The sequence below is a fragment of the Schistocerca nitens genome, chromosome 4, assembly GCF_023898315.1.
Source record: "Schistocerca nitens isolate TAMUIC-IGC-003100 chromosome 4, iqSchNite1.1, whole genome shotgun sequence".
Lineage (NCBI taxonomy): Eukaryota > Metazoa > Arthropoda > Insecta > Orthoptera > Acrididae > Schistocerca > Schistocerca nitens.
Window position 1 is genome coordinate 596,071,621 of NC_064617.1, and position 25,544 is coordinate 596,097,164.

At 39.8% G+C, this 25,544-nt stretch overlaps 1 protein-coding gene across 1 annotated transcript in view; it reads left to right on the forward strand.

The window, feature by feature from the left end:
• The window catches only part of LOC126251986 (fatty acyl-CoA hydrolase precursor, medium chain-like), a 94,371-nt gene that overhangs the window by 61,865 nt on the left and 6,962 nt on the right, over positions 1–25,544 (forward strand). The window contains exons 5-7 of the mRNA XM_049952761.1: positions 1,528–1,694; positions 3,457–3,598; positions 22,647–22,782. Coding sequence (XP_049808718.1) covers positions 1,528–1,694; positions 3,457–3,598; positions 22,647–22,782 — 445 coding nt within the window. The remainder of the gene's footprint in view (positions 1–1,527; positions 1,695–3,456; positions 3,599–22,646; positions 22,783–25,544) is intronic.

The window sequence follows — 25,544 nt, forward strand, 5'->3', positions numbered from 1 at the left end:
ATTAGTAAAATATACAAACTGAGTAGTCCATGCGAAGATAGGCAACATCAAGGACACTCGGAGTCTAGGTACGCCGTGGTCCTAGGTTCAAGTCTTCCTTCGAGTGAAAAGTTTAATTTTTTATTTTCAGTTTATTTGACAAACTCTTATGTTTTCATCACTATTTTGGGAGTGATTATCACATCTACAAGAAAACCTAAATCGCGCAAGGTAGAAGAATCTTTTTACCCATTCACTAAGTGTACAAGTTAGGTGGGTCGACAACATATTCCGGTCATGTGACGCACATGCCGTCACCAGTGTCGTATAGAATATATCAGACGTGTTTTCCCGTGGAGGAATCGGTTGACGTATGACCTTTCGATCAAATGTTTTCGGTTCCCATTGGAGAGGCACGTCCTTTCGTCTACTAATGGCACGGTTTTGCGGTGCGGTCGCAAAACACACTCACTAAACTTATTGCAGTGAACAGAAACGTCAATGAACGAGCGGACAGATCATAACTTTGCGAAAATAAAGAAAGTAAAATTTTCAGTCGAGGGAAAACTTGAACCAAGGACCTCTCGTTCCGCAGCTACTCACGCTAACCACGGGACCACGGCGCTGCTGAACTTGCACTGTCCTTGATGTTGCCTATATTGCACATGGACTACTCAGTTTGTATATTTTACTAATTTTTTTCACGGTTCCACACAACTTCTTCCTGTTTTCTCGATTGATCTGTGTTCAGTTTTTCAAGGCCTATCCACTGTGCCAACTTATAACTAAATCTGAGGGGGGTGCGATGGGGAGGTTCCCTTGTTAGTACCCTGGCGACACATTTGACGGAGCGTCAATGCGCTACTGTGCTAATATCCGCAACCAAGTGTCGTGCAGCCCTTCCTGTAAACATGCGTTTATCTTGGAAAGTATGCGTTCCCGGATCCATGTTTATTGGACTTATTTTTCTTGTTTCGATGAGTGCTATCGCCTCTCAAAGTATCATACTTTTTTTTTGAACGCTCCGTATATTGCTCTCTCCTAGTGTGTCTCGCGAAAAGACCGTGAAAATATTGTTAGCGAGATTCGAGCCCATACGAAGGTTTACCGGAAGTCGTTCTTCTAGCGAACTACTTGCTACTGCAACAGGAAAGGGGGAAAGTGACAGTGGTCACAAACTACCCTCCACGCACACCGTAAGAAGAGTTGCGGAGTATAGATGTAGATGTTGAATGGCTCCATATGTCCGTGGAATTACGATCCATAGGAAATAGAACGGTTGCCTTGTAGAGTTCTGGAGAACGCGGACGTTATATCCTACTACTTGTTACTGAAATTTCATGTCATTGTCAGGCCACATTTGCTATACTGGCTGAATTGATCAAGGCTGTTACTGTTTTGGGTTTATTAGATTGATACCAATACCCTAATGAATATCACAACAAATTGACACTTAAAAATTGCATCAGTACCTTCTGTGAATGTTTAGATATTGATCTTTAGTAACTATATGCACTAAGAGGTATTATGTCTTGTTGTGTTTTCCAGCTCTAGCCTTAAATAGCACATTATTGCAAGAATTTCAGCACGACGGCAAGAAAATCCTTCCCATGTCTCTATCTTACGATGTGTCGCCGCAAGTCGAATTCATTACAGAGAAGATATACAATTTCTACTTCCCGTCTGGGGAACTTACTTACAGCAAAATCACTGAGGTAAGCAGATCTTTTTAGAATACTGAGTCACATATCTTTCTGAGTTTTTTGTGTAAGTGTGCTATTCAAGATGTGCTTTCTGAGAAATTTATGGAAAAATGCTTTACTGTGTAACAATTACTCAACGTTCCAGCCGTTTCAACAGGAAAAAATTCCTTAGGAGCAAAGTATGACACCAAAATAAAACAGGAATTAATCCATCTATTGTTAACAAAACAGACAGCTAAGTAATTTAAAGTATAGGCTGATCTATCTATTCCAAACGTTAGACTTGGAATATCATGCCTTGTAAATAGATCACCAACAAATTAGTAGCTAATTATTCTTCCTGCAGTAGTGATAATAGCCAACACGCAATGTACAACATGGATGGCGTAAGCGTGTAAGATATTATTAAAGACTCTCTCAGAATTGAAAGAGAAGAGGTTGTAATTAAGATCTTCCACCACTTCAACAGGTTGTAATTGTGACTATTAACAAGTACTGCGGATCTTCAGTGATCTTATCTTACTCTCTTATTAGTTGTACTGTTAGATGGTTATTTATTTTATGGTAGCGACTCTGAAGTGCTGCAGTTAAACTGTATATACTCCCTCGCGATTCCTACTAAGAGTTTAAGTTTCGCAACATTATCAATAATGCCAATTTTCAAATGTCTAGAATGCAAAATAAGTGTAAACAGTAATACTGACACTATGATAGAATTAATTATTAGATTCATAATTGGGCAGAGTACACACTTTTGAAGAGCAAAACAAGGCAGGAAAGTGAATAAAACTGCACAGAACAATCGACTTCGCTGTATAAAAGCGAAAGTTGGACACTTATGCAAAAAGAGGCTTCGACAGTGCAGTCCACTGAAGTGACTTTTATTTGATTTGTTAAGAAATATTTCATGGAAAATAAAGAACGAAAATGTATGGGTAGATGTAAATGAATACGGCGGCATGTATTAGGTGAGTACATCTCCTTCTGGCAAGAGAGTGCTAGAAAGACACAAAAGGTGGACAACGGAACAGGGAGGTGGTGATATTTATTATTTCATGTTCTGCATAAACTTTTACCTCACTTAATTTCCCTGGAGTTTACATTTTCAAAATTTGTATTACAAACAGGAAAATCACACTGCATTTGCAGTAATGACTTGGGTACCAACCAGAGCATAAAAATTAACGGTTTTTAACATGACAAACTAAATTTTGACTACTGCATTCCTTTTTATTGTTGATACTATTTGAATAATTTTATTTTATACAATGGATTTCCAGATATTTGAACGGAAACCTAAGAAAAACGCATCACTGACACTTTTCAGGCACACCATGACGCGACCATATTAGGCAATGCACTACCGCATACATACTAAAAAGGTAACAATGTAACCATAATCAGTGCATGGGCAGCGTTAAGACACTCCGTAAAATAGACTGTCAATGACTTTCAAATATTAAGTAAAAAATCGCAGTTATGTTCATCACCTTCAACTTCAGATATCCTCTTCCAGATTAAATCACGTTGTGTAGGTACGCCATCTCTTTTTTGCAATGGAATGAAACAATAACATTTGGTAATGAATACAACATGAAACTAATAAATACAGCAGCTCTTTTTCGAACTGGGATGATACAATATCCGAAGATGAGCCATTAAGTTCGAATTTTTTTGTGTGTAATAAGCAACAAATAAATAGGAGTAGTATGATACTCACAAAGCTATCTGCTAACTAATGCAACTGTGATTTTCCATTTCTTTTCCTCTTTAGCTATATTCTGATGCATTATTTAATTGGAACACGGATGAAGCTGTCAGGAAGTATAAAGACGTGGCTCCAGTATATTACTACATGTTTTCATACCAGGGGGAGCTCGGGGCGGAAGCTTTGCTTGGAGTACAGGAAGATTTAGGTAAGAATCCACAGCAGATCCTTAAGTGCATAAAAGGTAACAATGTAGTCTTTTCGGTAATCTTTTCAAACTGAATGTTGTGATGTTGCTTATTTGGAAAGTGAACTGATTTGAATTGTAGCTTTTAAAACATAGTTTTTGTCCTCTACTGCAGTGACGGTCTTTGATCAACAACACAGACTCGCAATACATCCTATCAACGAGCGTAAAGCGAAGACCGTCGACGCTTCAAATTCTCGTATCCTCCTTATATCATCAACCAACCTGGTACCATCAGATCCAGTGTTCACACTTGCTACTGACCAAGAGGTTACACGCATTATAGCCCAACCATCGCGCGACGACATTCGACATGCTAGCACAGCCGAAGTCTCCTGGGCTATAATGCATTCCGCTGCTAGGGAAGCCCCTGGTCATGATGGCATTCAAAACCGTGTCCTCCAGGAGTTCACGGATAAAGCAACTGAGTACCTGACACACATAACGAATGCCATACTAAAACACCAACACTTCCCCGCCTTTTGGAAGACGGCCAAGGTCCTGATGTTCAGGAAGCCGGGGAAAGACCACAGCCTCCCACAAAATTACCGACCCATCAGCCTTCTGAGCTCGCTCAGTAAGATTGTTGAGAAGGTGATTCTCAAACGCATCACTAGGCACTGCGTAACAAATGACATCCTGAGACCGGAGCAATTCGGCTTCAGGAATCACCACTCCACAACACAACAACTCCTACGGGTCGTTGAACATATAACACATGGCTTCAACATAAACAAAGCTACAGGGGCAGTGTTCCTCGACATCGAAAAGGCTTTCGACCGTCTATGGCACAACGGCCTTATCCGCAAACTCAGCGACGCGGGATTCCCCGACGGGCTGCTGCGTCTAATACACTCATACCTCACAGACAGGAGTTTCAACACTGACGTGCAGGGAAAACAATCAACACGACACGGTATACACGCGGGAGTACCCCAGGGAAGCATCCTAGGGCCCCTACTGTTTAACCTCTACATAAACGATCTCCCAACCACACACAACACAATGATGGCAATCTACGCGGATGACACAGCCATCCTTGCGCAAGATTGGAAACCAACAAACATTACGTCACGCCTACAGACTGCACTCAGAGTGGCCGAGCCTTGGTTGGAGAAATGGCGTGTTAGCGTAAACGTCGACAAGTGCGAAGCCGTTCTGTTCACTAGAAGACCGAAGCAACTGCGCAAACACTGCTACTGCAGACCAATAACTCTACATGCACGTTCAATACGTTTCCGCGAAAAAGTCAAATACCTCGGTGTCCGGAAATTACTCTGGGGGGGGGGGGGGGGACCACATACAACACATGACCAACCGAGCTAGCGCGAGGCTCAAACAACTCTATCCTATGCTCAACAGGCGTAGCACACTGAACAGAAGGGTGTCGAGGTCCATGTACATGACACTTATCCGACCCCTGATGACGTACGCAGCTCCTGTCTGGGGATACGCTGCGCCTACACGCCTGCGCCGTCTGCAGCTCATACAAAACAAAGTACTCAAAATCATAAGCAATGCTCCACGATACACACGCATCGCGGACCTTCACCGGGAATACCGACTTGAGACTCTCACGGAGGTAATCCACAAACTCACCACAAGACTATACAGAAACTCCAGACATTCGCAGAACCCGTTTATTCTGAATCTGGGGAACTACGACCACAACCACAGATGGAAACATAAAAGACCAAAAGACATACTTGTGAGAACATAACATCTATGGCCAAGCATACGCAAACATAACGGCACAGGCGAGCCCCTGCTAATCAGACGCCATTACTGGATATCCAGCTGAAATACACTGCCGAATAACTGGCACCACACAGGGAAGCCGTACCGTACACTGCATGCAAACAAGCTCCACACATCCCCCACACAGTGAGATGATCTATGGCCGATCTCCCACTACTGTATAACGATCTTGATTGTTCCAGGAATGTAGCAGCTGCGGCAACTGGGACACATCGCCATCGCTTGTCACGGTAATGATGCATGATACCTATACTAACAAATCCAACCTTGCATGAGCTATCGCAGCTAGTAAGCCACTACTGCTCTTACTACCCATCCCACTGTCACAGAGGTTTTTTTTTTCCACGGCACGAGCCATGGCACTTTTTTCCCTCTGCTCTTCAAATCGCTACCCTCACTCGCGTTTCGTCCACTATCTATCACCTGATGGACCGTGTTAATGCGTAGTCCTACCCAGATGCACGGAAAACATCACAGCCCAGCATCCTGTGATCCACTTACTAGATAACTAACATGTTTTACGGAGGTGACAGTAGAACTTTTGGTTTGGTCACCACGTTGGTGCGGGCGTGGAGGGGCCCCATCTCTTGTAAAGCAACCGAGGCGGAACAGTAATTAAGACAAGGATTCACATTCGAAAGGAATGCAGTTCAAATCCTTGTTCGGGCATCGAGATTTAAGTTTTCCGTTCTTTACGGTCACGGTCGATTTCTTTCCTTATTATTACGAATCATTAAATTCTAGTCTCCCTTCTTCTGTCTCACACGTTATAGTTTGGCGTTGGTGACGGTGAAGATGATTATAACAACGATGATGATGATGACGACATTTGAATAAGTCCTGTTGTCTAAGTTGCTGTTTCTTAATATGTCTCCGTGGTCACTTTGCTCAAAATTCTAAACAAAGCCTTATGCTTGCTATTCAGTTCTCTGCCACCGAAGAAGGACGGCATTCCCACTTTTGAGAAAATCTTTTTTTCTTGAGTCCTCAGTCTTCTGACTGGCTGATGCGGTCTGTCACGAATTCTCCTCCTGTGCCAATATTTTCATCTCCGAGTAGCACCTGCAACGTATGTCCTCAATTGTTTGCTACTTGTATCACAGTCTCTATCTCCCTCTACAGTTTTTATTCTCTACAGCTCCTTCTAGTAACATGGAAATTGTTCTCTGATGTCTTAACAGGTGTCCTATCATCCTGTACCTTCTTCTTGCGCCGATTCAGCGGAGAGCCTCCTCATTCCTATCCTCTTCTGTTGCGGTTTTCCCACAGACCACGTTTCACTGCCACACAATGCTGTGCTCCAAACGTACAGTCTCAGAAATTTCTTCCTCAGAGTAAGAAACAGTCTCAGAAATTTCTTCCTCAGAGTAAGACGTATGTTTGATGTTAATGGACTTCTCTTGGCCAGGAATGCCCTTTTTGACAGTGCTAGTCTGCTTTTTATGTCCTCCTTGCTCCGTACGCCATTGGTTATTTTGCTACCAAGTTATCAGAATTCCTTAATTTCGTGATCACCAGTTATAATGTTAAGTTTCTCACTATTTTCATTCCTGCTATTTCTTATTACTTTCCTACTTCTCCAGTTTACTCTCAGTCCATATTCTGTACTCATTAGACTGTTCAAGACCATTCAAAGTTCCTGTAGTTCTTCTTCACTTCCACTGAGGATAGAAATGTCATCAGCGAATCTTAGGATTGATATCCTTTCACCTTGAATTCTAATCCCACTCTTGAACCTCTTTTTTAACTTCTATCATAGCCCCCTTGACATACAGACTGAACAGCAGGGGCGAAGACTACCCTTTTTAAGGGGGGTAAGACGTCAAACGGGTCGACTTGGAGCAGGAGAGGCATCACAGGACATTTTAATTTCCAGTGTCTATACTTTTGCAAATAAATTCATCAAACTTTGTCCGCATCCCCAGGAAGGATTCAGGATTTACACCCATTGCCGTGGAAGTTCGAAAACATAACAAAATAAATTTTTTTACGTGCGAAATTTCATCATTTTTTCACTTACTAATGGCTGCATTTGTTGCCAGAGGTACACTTTTCTTCATAAGTTAGAGAGATTCTTCGATGAATTTTGCACAGCATACATACCATACTCACAGGTGTATGAAACTCTAGAATTTATTTAATTTATGAAAAAACTTCATCTTTAGAAAAAACACAAATTTTATAGTTAATTACCTCAATTTTTACCACAGTTTTTAATAGATTTGGAAAATTCTAGAGTTTCATACACCTTTAAGTATGGTTTGTATGCTGCGCAAAATTCATCGAAGAATCTCTCTTACTTATGAAGAAAAGTGTACCTACAGCAACAAATGCTGTCATTAGTAAGTGAAAAAATGAAGAAATTCACATGTAAAAAAATAATTATTTCCTATGTTTTCGAACTTCCACTGCTAAGAGCGTGATTTCTGAATCCTTCCTGGTCACGCTGACAAAGTTTTATGAATTTATTTGTAAAAGTATAGATAGTGGAAATTAAAATGTTCAGTGGTGCATCTCCTGCTCCAAGTCGGCCCGTTTGACGTCCTACCCCCCTTAATCCGTGCAGTTCGTACTTGGTCTTGCACTCTCACTATTCTCCGTTGGTTCTTGTACATATTTTATATTTGGCAGTAAACCTTTCGGGATGTGATGTCGTGGTCCAAGAGGCGCAGTCATGCCGACTGTCGGCTAGACTGAGTGGAGGAGTGCCTCTGAGGATGTCCGCCCCAGTTCTGGACGAAACGTCAGGAACATAAGTGTTACTTGGACCACGACCCCACATCCCGAAAGGTTTACTAGCAGCTATGTCATCCGGTCGTGAAAGCCTTCATTCTATGATCATATTTTATATTACCTGTCTTTCCCTGCAGCTGAAACGTCCCCTTAGAAAAATTGTACATGACTGTGCTTAAACTGAGACACAATATTTTTTAGCGCAACGCAATCTGACTTTCAATAATCCCTACAAAAGAATGACCCTGATTAAGATTAACCTATACCTTTCAAAAATCACTTACCTCACAAAATTCTTCGTTACTCGAACTACTGCAATACAGCGAGAGCCACTACTGCCAGCTAAATAAAAGATTCAAACTACTGAAGGCACTAACTACTGATAGGCATAGTTAGCAAATGAAAGATTTTGATAGAGAATATATATATTATCAGTATCAGAATATATATCAGAATATATATCAGAATATATATATCAGAATATATATCAGAAAATATATATATATATATATATATATATATATATATAATATATATATATATATATATATCAGTTCATGACATCCAGTCTTACAAAATTTACTGTCTCTGTCCAGATCATCCGCTCTCAAAAATCCGCCATCTCACTTCCCCACATCCACCACTGCGGGCGGCTCACCTCCAACTGCACAACGCTACGCGCTGTTAACAGCCAACTGCCCAACACTACAATAGCCAACAACAATGCAAATCAGCCACAGACTGCACACAGCACAGCCAGTGATTTTCATACAGAGCGCTACGTGGCGTTACCAATATAAAAACCTAAACAGCCTACTTACACAGCTTACAAACTATTTTCCTCAGTATATCGAATATCTTGCACCATTTTACATTCTCGAACGCTTTTTCCAGATCGACAAATCCTACGATCGTGTCTTCATTTTTCTTCGGTCTTGCTTCCGTTATCATCTGCAACGTCGGAACTAGGACTGTTGATGTTTTCAAAAATGTCGGGAATCCGATACATCGATATTTGAAAATATATCATCATAAGCCCTCGATAAGTTGGAAAAAGTATCGAATATCGATACGTCGATGGAGAAAATATCTATGTACTGGCCTATATAAAGATCGGCTGCACATTGTAATCGTACCGCTGGTTTTAGAGCTGTATATTTAAGTACTGAGTTCTTATTAGATATTCTGTACATCAATAAGCTGGCAGCATGCATATCCTCGTTAGAGCAAGGATTGAAGGGAAAACGATGCACTTTCACGCTTGACGATAACCACTTTGTTGGCAATGGTAACTGCATGTAAGTGACACAATAAAAGTTGTCCGATGTGTCCATCATTTGGTTTCGTCACACATCGGATCTGTACAGAACCCTTCATGTCGACTTCCCTGTTTTTTCATTTCTGCGAACGCCAGCGATCTACCAACTGTAGTGTCAAAACTGCGGGGTGATGTTAAACATTGAAGTTTCTGTTGGTAGCGCCGACCGCCGATTACATCCAGCATTTTCCCTCAGACGTCTCCACCAACCATAAGGACCATTTAGAGTTTTGTTCATTATTTTCAGCAACTGTTTCTGAAGAATGCCGACGTGAAGAAATAGCATATTAGTGAAATTGAAAATTGTTTTGTAACGCAACTGGTGTGGTATTTCCTCACATCGGATTCTTGTTATTCCATTCACTCCGCGACCCCCCCCCCCCCCCCCCCACCCCCCACCCAGTGCAACAATAAGTAGTAAGACTCCTTCGCACTGTTAAAACTAAATTTTGTTTTACTACAACTTCAAAAGAACAATTTCAAATATTTACTGAAAATTGTGAAAAAAATATAATATGAAATAAAAATATCGCCATCCGATATTGCCATTTTGATATCGATATCTCGGTGAAAGAAATATCGCGGCTATATACCGATATTTTTTGGAGAATGTATCGACATATCGATACTGTATCAACGGCCCTAGTCGGAACTGCCTCTATGGTTAGATTAGATTAGTTTTCGTTCCATAGATCCGTGCTGAGGAAATCCTCGTGGATGTGGAACATGTAAATTTTTTTTTTAAAGCTGAATTTACAATACTAATAGTATGAATATATACAATACATCATTTGTTTCTACTAAAAAATTCGTCAATGGAGTAGAAGGAGTTGGCCACTAGTAAGTCTTTCAGGCTCCTTTTAAACTGATCTTCATTTGTAACTAAATTTTTTATGTTTACTGGCAAATTATTGAAGATGAGTGTTCCTGAGTAGTGGACCCCTTTTTGAACTAAAGTAAGTGCTTTCAAGTCCTTGTGCAGATCATTTTTGTTCCTGGTATTGTATGTATGAACTGAGCTGTTTGTTGGAAAAAGAGATATATTATTTAGGACAAATTTCATTAATGAGTAAATATACTGAGAGGCAGTAGTTAGTATACCCAGTTCTTTGAAGAGGTTTCTACAGGCCGTCCGTGAATTTACTCCACAAATAATACGTAGTACACGCTTGTTTGACTTGAAGAGTTACCCCAAAATATTATACCATATGACATTATGGAATGAAATTAGGCAAAGTATGCAAGCTTTTTCATTCTTATGTCACCTATGTCTGCTAACACTCGAATTGCAAATACAGATTTATTAAGGCGTTTCTGCAGTTCTGTGGTGTGCTCTTCCCAACTGAATTTATTATCAAGTTGTAATCCCAGGAATTTAAGACTGTCAACCTCTTCTATCTGCTCTTCTTCGTATTTTATGCATATGCTGGGTGGAAACCTCTTACAGGTTCTGAATTGCATATAGTGAGTCTTTTCGAAGTTTAATGTCAGTGAGTTGGCTTTAAACCATTTATTAATATCCATGAAAATATCATTAGCAGATCTTTCTAGAACTACACTTGACATACTATTTATTGCAATACTTGTGTCATCTGCAAACAAAACGAACTCTGCTTCTGGCAGTGTAACTGATGAGAGATCATTAATGTACACAAGAAAAGGCAATGGCCCTAAGATGGATCCTTGTGGGACACCACATGTAATTTCTTCCCATTCTGAAGATGACTGATGACTTAATTCACTAGTCCCTTGCACTGACACCCTTTGTTTCCTGTTAGTGAGGTATGACTTGAACCATTTTGCGGCACTGCCCGTGACACCATAGAATTCTAATTTACTTAGAAGGATGTTGTGGTTCACACAATCAAATGCCTTTGACAAATCACAAAAAATACCTGCTGCTTGTAATTTGTTATTTAATGAATTAAGTACATTTTCAGTGTAGGTGTAAATAGCCTTCTCGATATCGGAACCCTTCAGAAATCCAAACTGTGTTCTTGATAATATGTTATTTGTGGTCAGATGGTTGAGCAGCTGCCTGTACATTACTTTTTCTAAAATTTTTGAGAATGCTGGCAAAAGTGAAATCGGTCTGTAGTTTGATGGTATCTCTTTATCCCCTTTCTTGTATAGAGGCTTAACATCTGCATATTTTAGCCAGTCAGGAAATGTCCCAGTTATAATTGACTGGTTAAACAAGTAACTTAGAATTGTACTAAACTCACAAGAACATGCCTTAATTAACTTTGTTGATATTTCATCATACCCACTAGAATGCTTTGTTTTTAAAGATTTTATTATGGAAGTTATTTCTTTTGGTGAAGTGAATGATATATTCATGTACTTGAAGCTATTTGTGAAGGCTAGTTTCAGATATTCAAGGGCATTATTTACTGATCCTGAAAGTCCTATTCTATCAGTAACGGATATAAAGTGTTTGTTAAATAGATTTGCTACACTATGCCCATCAGTTACTAATGTGTCATCTACCCTTAGTGCTATTTGCTCCTGTTCCTTTCTGGTTCTACCAGTCTGCTCTTTCACTATATCCCATATTGTTTTTATTTTGTTCCCTGACATTGCTATTTTCTTCTCGTAGTGCATTTGTTTACACGTCTGAATTACTTTTTTTAATGTTTTACAGTATTCCTTGTATTTAGCTAAATCATCAGCATTGGAGCTATTCTTGGTCAACAGATACATTTTCCTTTTTGTCTTACAGGAAATCTTTATTCCTTGTGTAATCCATGGTTTTATTATAGACTTCTGTTTAATTTGAGTAACTTTTAGAGGAAAACAGTTTTCAAACATGGTACTGACATTGTTCATGAATGTGTTATATTTTTCATTCATGTCATGAGCACTATAAACATCTTTCCAGTTCATATCTTTGAGCAGTTTTCTAAAACACTCAGTTTTTGGTTGATTGACTACTCTCCTGTACTCAGATTTAGCAGTCTTGCTAATCTGCTTAGAATTTACATCTAAAACAAGGAGCTGCATGTCATGATCTGATAGTCCATTTATAACAGGTTTTATGATATGATTTTGTTCCTTTGATTTGTCTATAAAAATGTTATCAATGGCTGTCCTTGAGGATTTAGTGATCCTAGTTGGAAAGTTTACAGTGTGAGTTAGACTGAAGGACAACATTACTAACTGCAGTGAATGTTTACTGGAAGATTGCATTAGAAAATCTGTATTAAAGTCACCAGCAATCAAAATTTCTTTCTTTCTTCCTGTTAAATAACCCAAAAGAGCTTCTAGATGATCTAAAAATAGATTATAATTTCCTGCAGGTGCTCGGTAAATAGTTATTATTATATAGGATCTGTTATGGAACTCTACTTCTGTTGTACATGCTTCTAGATGCTGCTCTAAACAGAATTTATTAATGTCAATGTTCTTGAATTTATGGCAGTTTTTGATAAATGTGGCAACTCCTCCTCCATCCATATCCACTCTGCAGAAGTAGGAAGCTAGCTTAAATCCTGAAATGTCTAACATATCTATATCAGTGGTCACTTGATGTTCGGAGAGGCAGATTATGTCAATTTGGCTAGATGAATTCATTTCATCGATACAAATGAGTAGTTCATCAACTTTATTTCTAAGTCCCGGAATGTTCTGGTGTAATAAAGATAACTGATACTGCATACATATGGGATTGTAACTGCTTTGGCGAAGATGAACTGGCAGTTTCTGATTACTTTCTGTTAAACACTGTTTAAATGGAGGCTGTATGATAAAATCTGACTCCTGTTCATCTGTTTTCTCAAACTGAGTGTGTCTGCCAATCTCTCTTAAAACTCGTTTTCTTTCCCCCTTCCCTATCCTAAAAAAGGCATCCCTCTGACACCTGTGACCACTGGTATTTTACCACTTGTGCCAGTGTCCCCCCTTAAGTTTTCTGCATCAACCCAGACAGTTTTCCCTTCCCTTTCCTATTGAGGTGAAGGCCATGCCTAGTGTAGTCCCACCTATCGATAGCATCCACAGGAATCAAACCAATATGGGACCCTATATCCGTCCTAAGCAGCCACTCCAACTCCAAGTTCACCCTCCCTACGGAAGAGTTCAAATGAGGCCGATCATGGCGTCTCAACACAGACACAAATCCCACACTCGTATGCTTCGTTGCTGATGCTATCTTCACCAGGTCACTCTCTATGGAATATTCAGAGTCTCTGCCAATACTATTTCCCGGACCACCCACTATAACCACGGCATCCTCCTTTGTGAAATCCTTGCATAAAGCACCTACATCCTCTGTTACCTGACCCAGATCTGCACTAGGCTTGAAAAAGTTTGTGACCTGGTACTCTGGACCTAGATTTTGCTGCAGTAGTTGGCCAACACCTCTACCATGGGAACTACCTAACAACAGAACTTTCTTTCTCTTTCCAAATTTCCCTACCTTTTTCAAGTCCTTGAAAGCTTGTTGTGCCCTTTCTACAGCTTCAGCTACATGAGGCTCATCCGATTCTGACTGAGGCAACAGGTCAAATCTATTTTCAAGATTTATGACAAAGCTGTCTGATGCTCTCCTTTGCCTGTTCCCCCTATTACCTGCTGCCACTTCCCACCTCTGTTCACCCTTCTCCCTCTTTAACCTGTCCAGATCCTCCCTTGCCTTGTCTAGGTCAGCTTGAAGAGCTGCAATTTTCCCTTCCTGTTCCAGTATTTTCCTATCTCTACTGCAGATCCTACAATACCACTGGTGAGCCTCATTTATGTCCCCATTTCCCACGCCCCAATGAAAGAAACTACAGCACCAATCACACCACACCCCGGAACTAACGATCCTATGGCATGTCACACACTTCTCACTCATGGTAAAAACAGAAATCGTATAAGCTGATTTAAGTAGTGACTAAAACGTAAACAAAGGTCCCTAGAAACTATTCAGGCAGATATAAATAAATTGAAAGAGTACTGAATAAAAAAACTGGTGATTACATATAACTCACTGTTTACTTACTATACGCGCGCGTGAAATTAAGCCTAAAATCCATGCTATAGGCGCGAGAAGGAAAATAAACTTCTTACCCCGTTTAATCTTCTTTAACACTTCACTAACACTTCCACTAATGTAACAACACTTATATTTATACCAACTGGAAAAGTTTATCTATAAGTTTAATTCACTGCTTACTTACGATTCGCGCGCGTGAAATTAGGCCTAGGATTCGTGCTACAGGCGCGAGAAGAAAAATACGCTTCTCACCCCGTTTAATCTTATTTTATACTTCACTAACACTTCCACTAATTCAACAACACTTATATTATATTTATAACATCTGTGCACGTTTAAAAATAGCTTAATAACAACGCTTTTTAAATTATTTAGTGCAGCAAATACTCGAAGAGTCCGCGTCGGCGCAGTGTTGCCAACCGCCTGCTTTTACCTTTCCTAAAGCCAAACTGATCGTCATGTAACAGATCCCCAGTTTTCTTTTCCATTCTTCTGTATATTATTCTTGTCAGCAACTTCGATGCATGAGCTGTTGAGTTGATTGTGCGATAATTCTTGCACTTTTCGGCTCTTGCAGTGTGGGGAATTGTGTGGGTGGTGTTTTTCGAAAGTCTGGTGATATATCACCAGTCTCATACATTCTACACCCTAACGTGAACCAACGTAAATAACCGTTTTGTTGACACTTGACCCAATAATTTTAGAAACTGCGATGGAATGTTTTCTATCCCTTCTGCCATATTTGATTTTAAGTCTTCCAGAGCTCTTCTAAATTCTAACACTTGATCCACTATCTCTAACCCATCGGCTCCCGTTTATTCTATCACGTCATCGGCTAAGTCCTCTTCCTCGTGCATGTTTTCAATGAACTCTTTCCATTTATGCGCCCTCTCCTCTGCATTTACCAGTGGAACTCCTATTATATTCTTAATGTTATCGCCTTTGCTTTTAATTTCAGCGAAGACTGTTTTGACTTTTTCTGTATGCTGAGTTAGTCCCTCCGACAATCGTTTCTCCTTCGATTTATTCATATTTTCATGTAGCTATCTCTTCTTACAAGGGAACTTCCCCATCGCACCCCCCTCAGATTTAGTTATAAGTTGGCACAGTGGATAGGCCTTGAAAAACTGAACACAGGTCAATAGAGTAAACAGGAAGAAGTTGTGTGGAACTACGAAAAAAATAAGCAAAATATATAAACTGAGTAGTCCATGCGCAACATATGCAACATCAAGGAGAACATGAGTTACGAGCGCCGTGGTCCCGTGGTTAACGTGAGCAGCTGTGAAACGAGAGATCCTTGGTTCAAGTCTTCCCTCGAGTAAAAATTTTACTTTCTTTATTTTCGCAAAGTTATGATCTGTCCGTTCGTTCGTTGACGTCTCTGTTCACTGTAATAAATTTAGTGTCTGTTTTGCGACCGGACCGCAAAACCGTGCGATTAGAAGGCGAAAGGACGTGCCTCTCCAATGGGAACCGAAAACGTTTGATCGCAAGGTCATAGGTCAACCGATTCCTCCACAGGAAAACACGTCTGATATATTATATACGACACTGGTGACGGCATGTGCGTCACATGACCGGAATATGTTGTCGACCCACCTAACTTGTACACTTGGCGAATGGGTAAAAAGATTCTTCTACCTTGCCCGATTTAGGTTTTCTTGTGGATGTGATAATCACTCCCAAAAAAGTGATTAAAACATAAGATTTGTCACATAAACTGCAACAAATGAATGCAACAGTTTCGCAGTCGCACAGTTTTCCCTGTGCTCTGTCAAAACATATGTTTTTAACGTTTTCAAATTTTTCCGTGTGTAGACCGTCAAATCCTGCATATGTCCAAGCAAATCTGAACATGTCCTGGAATTTTGGAGAGCGGAGTTGATTATGTGTCAGTGCCTGAATTTTGATAACTGTCTGAAAATAAAAAATTAAACTTTTTACTCGTGGGAAGACTTGAACCAAGAACCTTTCGTTCCGCAGCTGCTCACGCTAACCACGGGACCGCGGCGCCCATAACGCACTATAACCTTGATGTTGCATATATTGCGCATCACTACTCAGTTTGTATATTTTGCTTATTTTTTTCATAGTTCCACACAACTTCTTCCTGTTTTCTCGATTGATCTGTGTTCAGTTTTTCAAGGCCTATCCACTGTGCCAACTTGTAACTAAATCTGAGGGGGGTGCGATGGGGATGTTCCCTTGTTAGCTTCCTCGAACTTCTGATTTATTTCATTCCTAAATGACTTGAATTTCTGAATTTCCCTGAACACTTTTGTACTTCCTTCTTTCGTCATTCAACTGAAGTGTTTCTTCTCTTACCCATGTTTTCTTCTCAGCTGCCTTCCATGTACCTAAGCTTTTCTCTCTACTTTTTCTGATTGGCATTCATCTTCAACTGAACTGCCTACTGAGCTATTCATTATCGCAGTATCTATAGCCTCTGATAACTTCAAGCGTATCTCTTCATTCCTTATTGTATCTCATTCCGTAGTACTTTCTTAGAAAATTCTACCACTCCGAATGGTCTGGATGGAATCTGAGAAGCCTAACACGCCAATTTAGAACTGATAGAAATATGGCGTAGCTTTTCAATTGTGGTACACCCCATGTCGAACTCTTAAGGACGTCGGCATGCGCTATACTGCATTTGCGTCAGTATGATTCGAAGTATTCAGTTCTGACTACTACTGAATTCCTGGGTGGATTGCTGGATGAGCTGGCACGAATGAGTCCTAAATGCCATTTTGCATGTATCGCAAGGGACTAGTATACTAGCGAAGGTTCGTCCAGCATTAAACTAATGTCCTTAGCTACTCTCATCAGGAGAAGTAAGTCTGGAGTTCTACGGGACGAAGAGTGGAATGTTGAATCCCTTAATCGTGCATGTCAGAGTACGTGAGAAGAGATATGGAAAGTAGCCGCAGTGGGAATCAGTGAAGCGTAGAAGAACAGTAATTCTGGTATAGCGAGTAATAGGTTATCAATAGAAAATAAAAGAGGACTTACGTTGGAGTAGCTGTAGTACTGAATAAGGAGTGGAAATCTGAATGGCCTTCTGTGAACAGCACAGTTTAGGCATTATCATAGGCAAGATCGACAAAAAGCCACAGCGACACATGCAATTTACTAGCTCTGCAGGTGAGGAAGAGTTTGAAAAAAAAAAAAAAAAAGATGAAATAAATTTTTCTGTAGATTATGGGAAATGAATATTTCTGATGGAACAGTGGAATTCAGTAGTAGCAAAAGAAGACTATAAGAAGTAGTAGGTGATGGACAGGTAAAAAGAAGTGAAAGACACAATTTGGCACGAAGCACAATTTATTCATTGATATAACTTGGTTTAAGAAGTTTTAAGTTTTGTGAAACCTCGTTTCTTGGAGGAATATAGAGAATAAAGTATGAATGGCAATTAATAGTTTTAAGGTATGATTGAGGAATCAGATTCGTGCCCATTTCCCTCACTTATTTAATTCATATTAGCTCATTCATGTTAGCTCATTCTCGGGCCATTATCGTTCTGAAGTCAAGATTTCATGATAGCACTGTATAGCACGCCAGTGTTGGTGTTCCGACATCCCAGAAACACCCAGAAAAGATCTTAATCATTAAGTTGGAATCTTTTGCGTTTCCCACGCTCGTGCACTGCTGGCTACTGCTCCATACAGTACACGGCCGGTTTTATGCCAACACGTCCGAATCTCCAGGAAGTTGTATTTTTGCGCGATTACCAGCTCCCTTTCCCTCGGAATCCTGTTGCGTAAGCTTTACGCGCAGATAATTCCCTTATCCTTATTGTTAGTCGAGGCTTATTTCGAAACTTGATTCAGTTGCTCAGGAACAAAGCTATTCTTCCGTTCTTAATAACTACTGAGTATTGATATTTAACTTAGAAGTTTATTTTAATTCCTAAATAACCTAATGTGTCAACATGAGAGGTACTAGCTAACCTTTGTGTTTATAAGCATTTATAAACTAGGTACAATAAAAGAATTGAATTTAAAGCAGAAGATAGTTAGGTGTCGTTATTTGCTTGTAGAGATATGATTTTACTCTTTGTATGTTTTATCCATACGTAATGTTGATTTTTTTAAACCATTTACCTTATTAGGCATCAACAGCGCACTCATCTGCAGATTCTCTCGCTCTTGCGGCAGAGGAAACGACGAAACTAGAATCGCAACCCGACAGGTTGTATACGGATATAGACCTGGAGACACCGTGAGGTTTAAGATAGATTATACAGTGGTAAGACAGATATTTTGCAACCAGTCTGTCAACTGCAGTGCAAAACAAATGTGAACTCTGACCATAACCATAATGTGGTAATTATAAAATGAAGAAAAATTGCAGAAATGTAGAGAGTTCAGCAGATAAAGCCTAGATAAGTTGAAAGAACAATTACTGAGAGTTTCAAAAAGAGCATTAGTCAGCGACTAACTGAAATTTTGAAAAGAAGTCAACAGTACATTAATACGTCGTTTTGAGAGTTGAAATAGTAAAGACAGCAGCGGAGCAACTCGGCAGAAAGGCAGGAAGCGATATAAATTCTTGGATAAAGCACAAGACATTGAATTTAATTGACGGAAGCTTCCTACAAAGCATGAAAAAGGGTGTACACACCTCTAAAACTGAGATTGTCAGACTGTGGAAAGTAGCAAAGCAGGAAGAGCTGGAGTGGAAATGCAAAACTGCAGAAACACGGATGACTGTGGAAAATGTATGGATGCCTCGTATAGTCTAATTACTTAAACTTCAGAAGAAAAGCGAAGCAGCGGTATGAACGTGAAGAGCTCACGTGGAAAGCCATTAGTTAACGCAGAAGGCCGAAGGACGAAAGATGGAGTGAGAGAGGAAGAAAACTGAAAAAACGGAAGAAAGAAGTGGATGACTGTGAGATGAAGTGTGCGACACTGCCAGAATAGTTTGATAGCCTTAACTTTTTTACTAGGCTAAATACTCTCACACTTCAAGAAGACTGAAGTGATCGCAATACCAAGGAAAGCAGAGTCTGAGAGATAACAGTATTACCGGACCAGCAGCTTGATAAGCCGTGTGCAAAATATTATCAGGAATTATCTAGTGAAGAATGGCAACTGCACTAGAAGGCAACCTGGGGCAAGATCTATTTGGGTTCTGGAGAGATGTGGGAACATGTTGGGGAATACTGACCTTACAATTATTTCTGAAAGAGATTTTGAAAATCTACATTTATAGCATTTGTAGATTTAGAATAAGCTTTTGACATAGTTGACTGGAATACATTGTTTGAAATTATGTAGTTATGAGGGATAAGATACGGAGAGCGAATGGGTATCAACTGTTACATAAACCAGACTGCAGTTATAAAAGTAGAAGATCATGAAAGGAAGGTGGAACTTGGGAAGGGAGTGAGAACGGGTTCTAGCTTATCCCCCACGTTATTCACTATCTAAATAGCGCAAAGAATACAGAAACCCAGGAGAGCTGTGGAAAAAGATTAAAGTTCAAGGAGAAGAAATAAAGTTTTTAAGCTTTTCCGTTGACACTGTAATTCTCTCAGAGATGCATCAGCTTGGGAGATCACTTGAAGGGAAAGGATAATCTCTTGAAAAGTTGTTATAAGATGAATATCAAGAAAAATAAACAACAGTAACGAATTTTAATCGAATTTAATTAGATCATGCTGAGAGAGTTAAATTAGGAAATGAGACACTAGAAGTTGTAGACGAGCTTTGCTCTTTGGGTAACAAAATAATTAACGATGACAGAAACAAAGAGTGTAGAAATACGGACGTGCAATAGCAAGAAAAGCTGATACGAAAAAAATGTAATACGTTAACATCTAATATAAAGTCAAATATTTGGAAGTCTTTTATCGAAGTGTATGTATGGTCTGCAGCCATATATGGGAGTGGAATGTGGATGATAAACTTTAGACAGGAGGAAATTAGAAGCTTTTCAAATGTGTTGCTAAAGAGGAATTTTAAAGATTGGATAGTTGGATCGGATAACTAATGAACGGAATGAATGGAATGAAAGAGCAAAGAATTTAATGGTAAGGTAAAAGAAGGGATAAGTTGAAAGGGAACATCATGAGACATGCTGTAGAAGGATAAAACTCTTAAAGTGACACCAGGGCTACAATTCCAATGTATGCGGATTAGAGCGACATGAAGACGCCTGAACAGCTTAGACTAGTGTCCAGACGTGCTTCACTCAAACCATCTCGCTCAATCAACGGCAAACTTGGTTACCTGCGCATCACCGCTACGACAATCCCACTGAGGCTCTGTGGCACAGTGTGTCATTTTTGACGCTAAGGCACCAGCACTTCACGCATCTACCAAGGATTAAACGATTTCGTGATAATCATCCATGTTTTCCAGATCAAGCGTTACCACGGAAGAACTCAGCTGGATTTAATAAGTATTTTCTAATCAAAGAATTCGTCATGTTATTGATTCCCCAGTAACGTAAATCCGTAAGTTACAATTGACCCTGACATCAGGCTGCCACTTAACGATGTTGTTTTCAAAAAACCCTACATTTTGCCTTCTTTGTTGAGACGAGAAATGTGGCATAACAATGAAACTTCAGGGAGAACAAATGAAGACTTTGAAGAGTGGGTCCCACAGCCTCACTGTAATTACCGACTGTAATCATTACGCTTATGTCTGTTAAAATATTTATTGCTATTGAAACTTAAACAGTTTGTCATTTTCAAGCCCTATGATGTATTGCTTGAAAAGTTGTTATATGATGAATACCAAGAAAAATGAAACAATACGTAAAGAATTTTAGTAGAATTCAAACAGTTTAGGCTGAGGCATTAGGGATGGGAGACGAGTTTTGTTCTTTTGGCAACAACAAATTAACGATGACAGTAGTAAAGAGGATATGAAACAGAGGCCTGTAGTACCATGGAAAGCTTTAATGAAAAAGCAACTCTGCATGAGTGTGCACTGACCTCATATGTGAAAAATGAATCACATAAAAGTAACCTGTCAGTTAACTATGGCCATAGTGTCTAAGTGTATGCACTGTGACTATTATGAAAAAATATTGGGCGTATCACTTAGTAAATAACCATAATTTGACCATTGACCTCATCACTCATATTTATAATCACAATTTACTCTTGCTTCACTCAACCCCTCCTGCCCAATGAATTCATTATGTTTTATTGAATTTATTCAAACTACAATTTTATACACAGTCGTACATAATTTTATTGGTTTATGTGTTAGTACTACTGCTATAAACTCGGAAAAATTCTTGATATTAAAAATATAATTCTTATCGGTAATATATTTTTCATATATAGTTTAGGAGTTAAATCGCCTTGTAACGTTTGTACAGGATAGATGAGGTCAGGTTAAATGAGATTATGTTAGGTGCAAATGGGGCCAGAACTTCTAAATCTGTTTATTTATGAATGAAGGTTAAATGTTTACAGACAACGTCAATTAGTATCTATCATTTCAAGACACATGGAGCACTGTACACAAGATTGTTCTTAGGTGATAAATTGAAATAACTTAAATTCCTCTTCAGTTATGAATCCTATTAAAAAGAGTCTATGAATATGTGTTTCCTACTACAAACTATCATTGTAAAAAATGAATACATATTTAAACTTCATTTAACATTTTAGTCAGTTTACGTTGCCATACTCGTTCAGTCATTTACCATTCATACTGGAAATGGACAAAAGATGTGAGTATTCAAACATTTAGTTTATCTTTTGTTTACGCAATACTGGGAGGCAACAAAATCGTCGCACTACCCCACAGTGACAAAAATGCGAACATTATGTTAGTTTATGATGCCACAGGTTCCGCTCCTTGTAAAATGAGTTACGTGATCAAATCGACGTGTTGAAGGATAGGATTTTCAATCCACTCTGCCATGTCTTTACCCATTATGTCTATATTCTCCTTCATATTTAAACCATTTTGAAAATGAAGATAATTATAAGGTTTCATGGACTGCATGGTCTTAAGAACGACAATATATCTGCCTACATTATGTGATTCCTCAGCATCTGTCAACGTTTTCCATACTTGATATTGCATTATGTACAAGAACACTATGTGAGAAATACTACCTCATTCTATTTTCTAGAGGAAGAAATCGTATTGAGCAAACAGAAACTGTAGAATAATATTTTTGCGTTTCTTCTTCATTTGTTTTAACTAACAGTTTACAGTGTATTATCAGTTACAAAAATGTTTCAGGTATTTCTCATGGCGACGATTTACTTTACTTATTCTCAAATACAAGCATCTTGCCAATACCTGCTGAGAGGCCAAAAGAGGATAACGAAATGGCAAAAATCATGACTAAACTGTGGACGGACTTCGTGAAACGTGGGTAAGTACTCAAAATTTGTCATGGAAGCCTCTTGCTCTGTATAGTGGCTGCAGACTTTGTTCTTATCTCTCTGACACTGTTTTTGAAGTTCTCTCTTCTCTCATACGCAGTGATGTTTCTCATAGCACCTCTGCTGATCGGGAATGTGTTTGAACATTCCCTAGATTTTCTTTCTCTCTTTTTTTGGGTCATCAGTCTTCTAACTGGGTTTAATATGGCTCATCACTAATTCTTTTCCTGTGCTGGCCTCTTCATCTCAGAGTAGCACGAACACTCAACGTCTTGAACTAATCTTCGACATTTTACAGAATCAATAAAGCTTTTACACTCTACAACTCCATCAATTAACGTGGATGTCTCAACACATGTCTTGTCGTCCTGGCTCTCCCATCCATTTCCACACAGTGCTGCACTCAAACGCCCATTCTCAGAAATTTCTTCCTCAAATTAAGACCAACATTTCATGTTAGTAGACTTGTTTGGGCTGGGAAAGCCCTCCTTGACTGTTTTACTTTTTATGTCCTCTTTGGTTCTTTTACTTCGAAGATAGCACATTTCCTTCATTTCATCTACTTAGTGGCTTCTAGTTTTAATATTAAGTTTATCGCTAACTTCATTTCTATTACTCCTCATTAAAGGATTCCATATTGCGGTGGACAGCTGTTTCCATAATACCTGAAAAGTGACTCCACCTTGGCTGATTAACGTTCCTTTATTATTACGTCTAGTGCGTCATGTTTCGCACCTCACCCTCATTTTACAGCACATTTGCCGGAACAAGAGGACGTATGTAACGTGACGGTCAGACCTAGTTCCTGTACAGACAGTTATCAATAAAGTACCGACCATGAGATACCTATGGCTATCACCTACATCTCCAAATAGCATTTGTCAATTGCGATATTGTCTAACGTACATTGCGTAAGAGTTGAAGGGTAACTTTTTTTAAACTCTATTATCTCCCCCCTTTGCGATGCAGCAGTGATTTGCTGTAAGGTGCCTACAACTTTCCTCTGTTATGATGCAAAAGTGTGGCGCCCTGTAACGTCTCCCTCGGACTGGGCATTGCTTCAAAAAGTAAGGGTTAGTGCCGTCGGAAAAAAAAGGAAAGGCACACCTCAGAAGTTCATATGAGGTGCAATGTGGGTGAAAGATGTTCGATTGACACCAAATTTCACCTCAGTTACACCCAACATTACCATGGACGGGCGGCAAGCAGGTGCCAGAGCGGCAGTATAGTACGAGTATTAGGCAGCAGAAGGTTGTCGAGGGCTGCTTGCCCACATGCAGCTAGGAATCAGTCACGATTTGTCACTGTACAGGTACTTTTTAAAGTGTCCAAAGTAGGAGCACGGGTAGCGCAGAGGGTATTGCTATACTGGATACTCTTAGAAGGACCTTTTACCCTTTTGTTGTTGCCGCCCCCTGCTATCACGCTACTGATGGTGCGAAACAGGAGAGCTGAAAAAGCATAAACACCCTATGCTGCTTCGGATCACGTTCAAATTTTGTCGAATGTTTTTGAACAGTCCCTTGTGTCTCCACTTCGTATACCAGAGCAAAATTTGTTCGAGGGTGAGGTCGCAGGGCGCTTCTCTATGCACCATTAAAGAGGAAGGCTGTTGGCACCTTTGAGTCAAATTTCTAACTTCTGCTTTGGAGTGACGGTAAATGATGTGGTTCCGAAAAGGTGACCCTTTAATTCTTTTGCACAGCGTATTTGTGCTATAAAGCTTTTATGCAACGGTATTTGTCCAACTGCAGCCGCTGAGGTGATCATATTCCTTATGCCATCTGACATTCTTATAATCCCAGGTATGATTGTACCTTTTATAGATGTTCACTCCATTTAAACTGAACTGCCTATCGCGGTATTCATTGCAACTGCTGCCTTGGAGAACTTCAAACACACCACACCATACCTCAGTCCTTCGGTAACCGACTTCTTTCCACATTTATTCCTCCGGGCAATTATTTTAAAATTCAGTCTACTCGTCATCATTAGTAAATTGTGATCTGAGTCTATATCTGTGTGGTGTCACCGCCAGACACCACACTTGCTAGGTGGTAGCCTTTAAATCGGCCGCGGTCCGTTAGTATACGTCGGACTCGCGTGTCGCCACTATCAGTGATTGCAGACCGAGCGCCGCCACACGGCAGGTCTAGAGAGACTTCCTAGCACTCGCCCCAGTTGTACAGCCGACTTTGCTAGCAATGGTTCACTGACAAATTACGCTCTCATTTGCCGAGACGATAGTTAGCATAGCCTTCCGCTACGTCATTTGCTACGACCTAGCAAGGCGCCATTATAATTTGTTATTTATCTTGGGATGCATGTACAGTGAGACCGATGTTCACCAATTATGGATTTAAGTTAAGTATTCCAGCAGCTACGTACTTTTCTTGATAGCATAATTACTTTACCTATTCCAGACCTCACGCCAGCCTGCGTGAGCTTTAACGCGTGCCTTTCGGCTTCCTCCAAACCCCGTGAATTGGCTCCTGCCAATTCACAACAATCTGCTTGTGGGTATGCCTTAAAGTCCAAAGTCCGATTTCGGAACATAAACCAGCTGGTATCTTTCAGTGTCTCCAGGGCTTTTCCAAAAATATCTCCTCCTCTTGTGGCTCCTGAACAATGTATTCGCTATTACTAGCTGACATTTATTGTCGAAATCAGTCTTTCTCTCCTTTCGGTCCTATTACCGAGCCCATAACCTCCAGTAATTCTCTTCTATTCCTTCCAATACTACAGTGTTCCA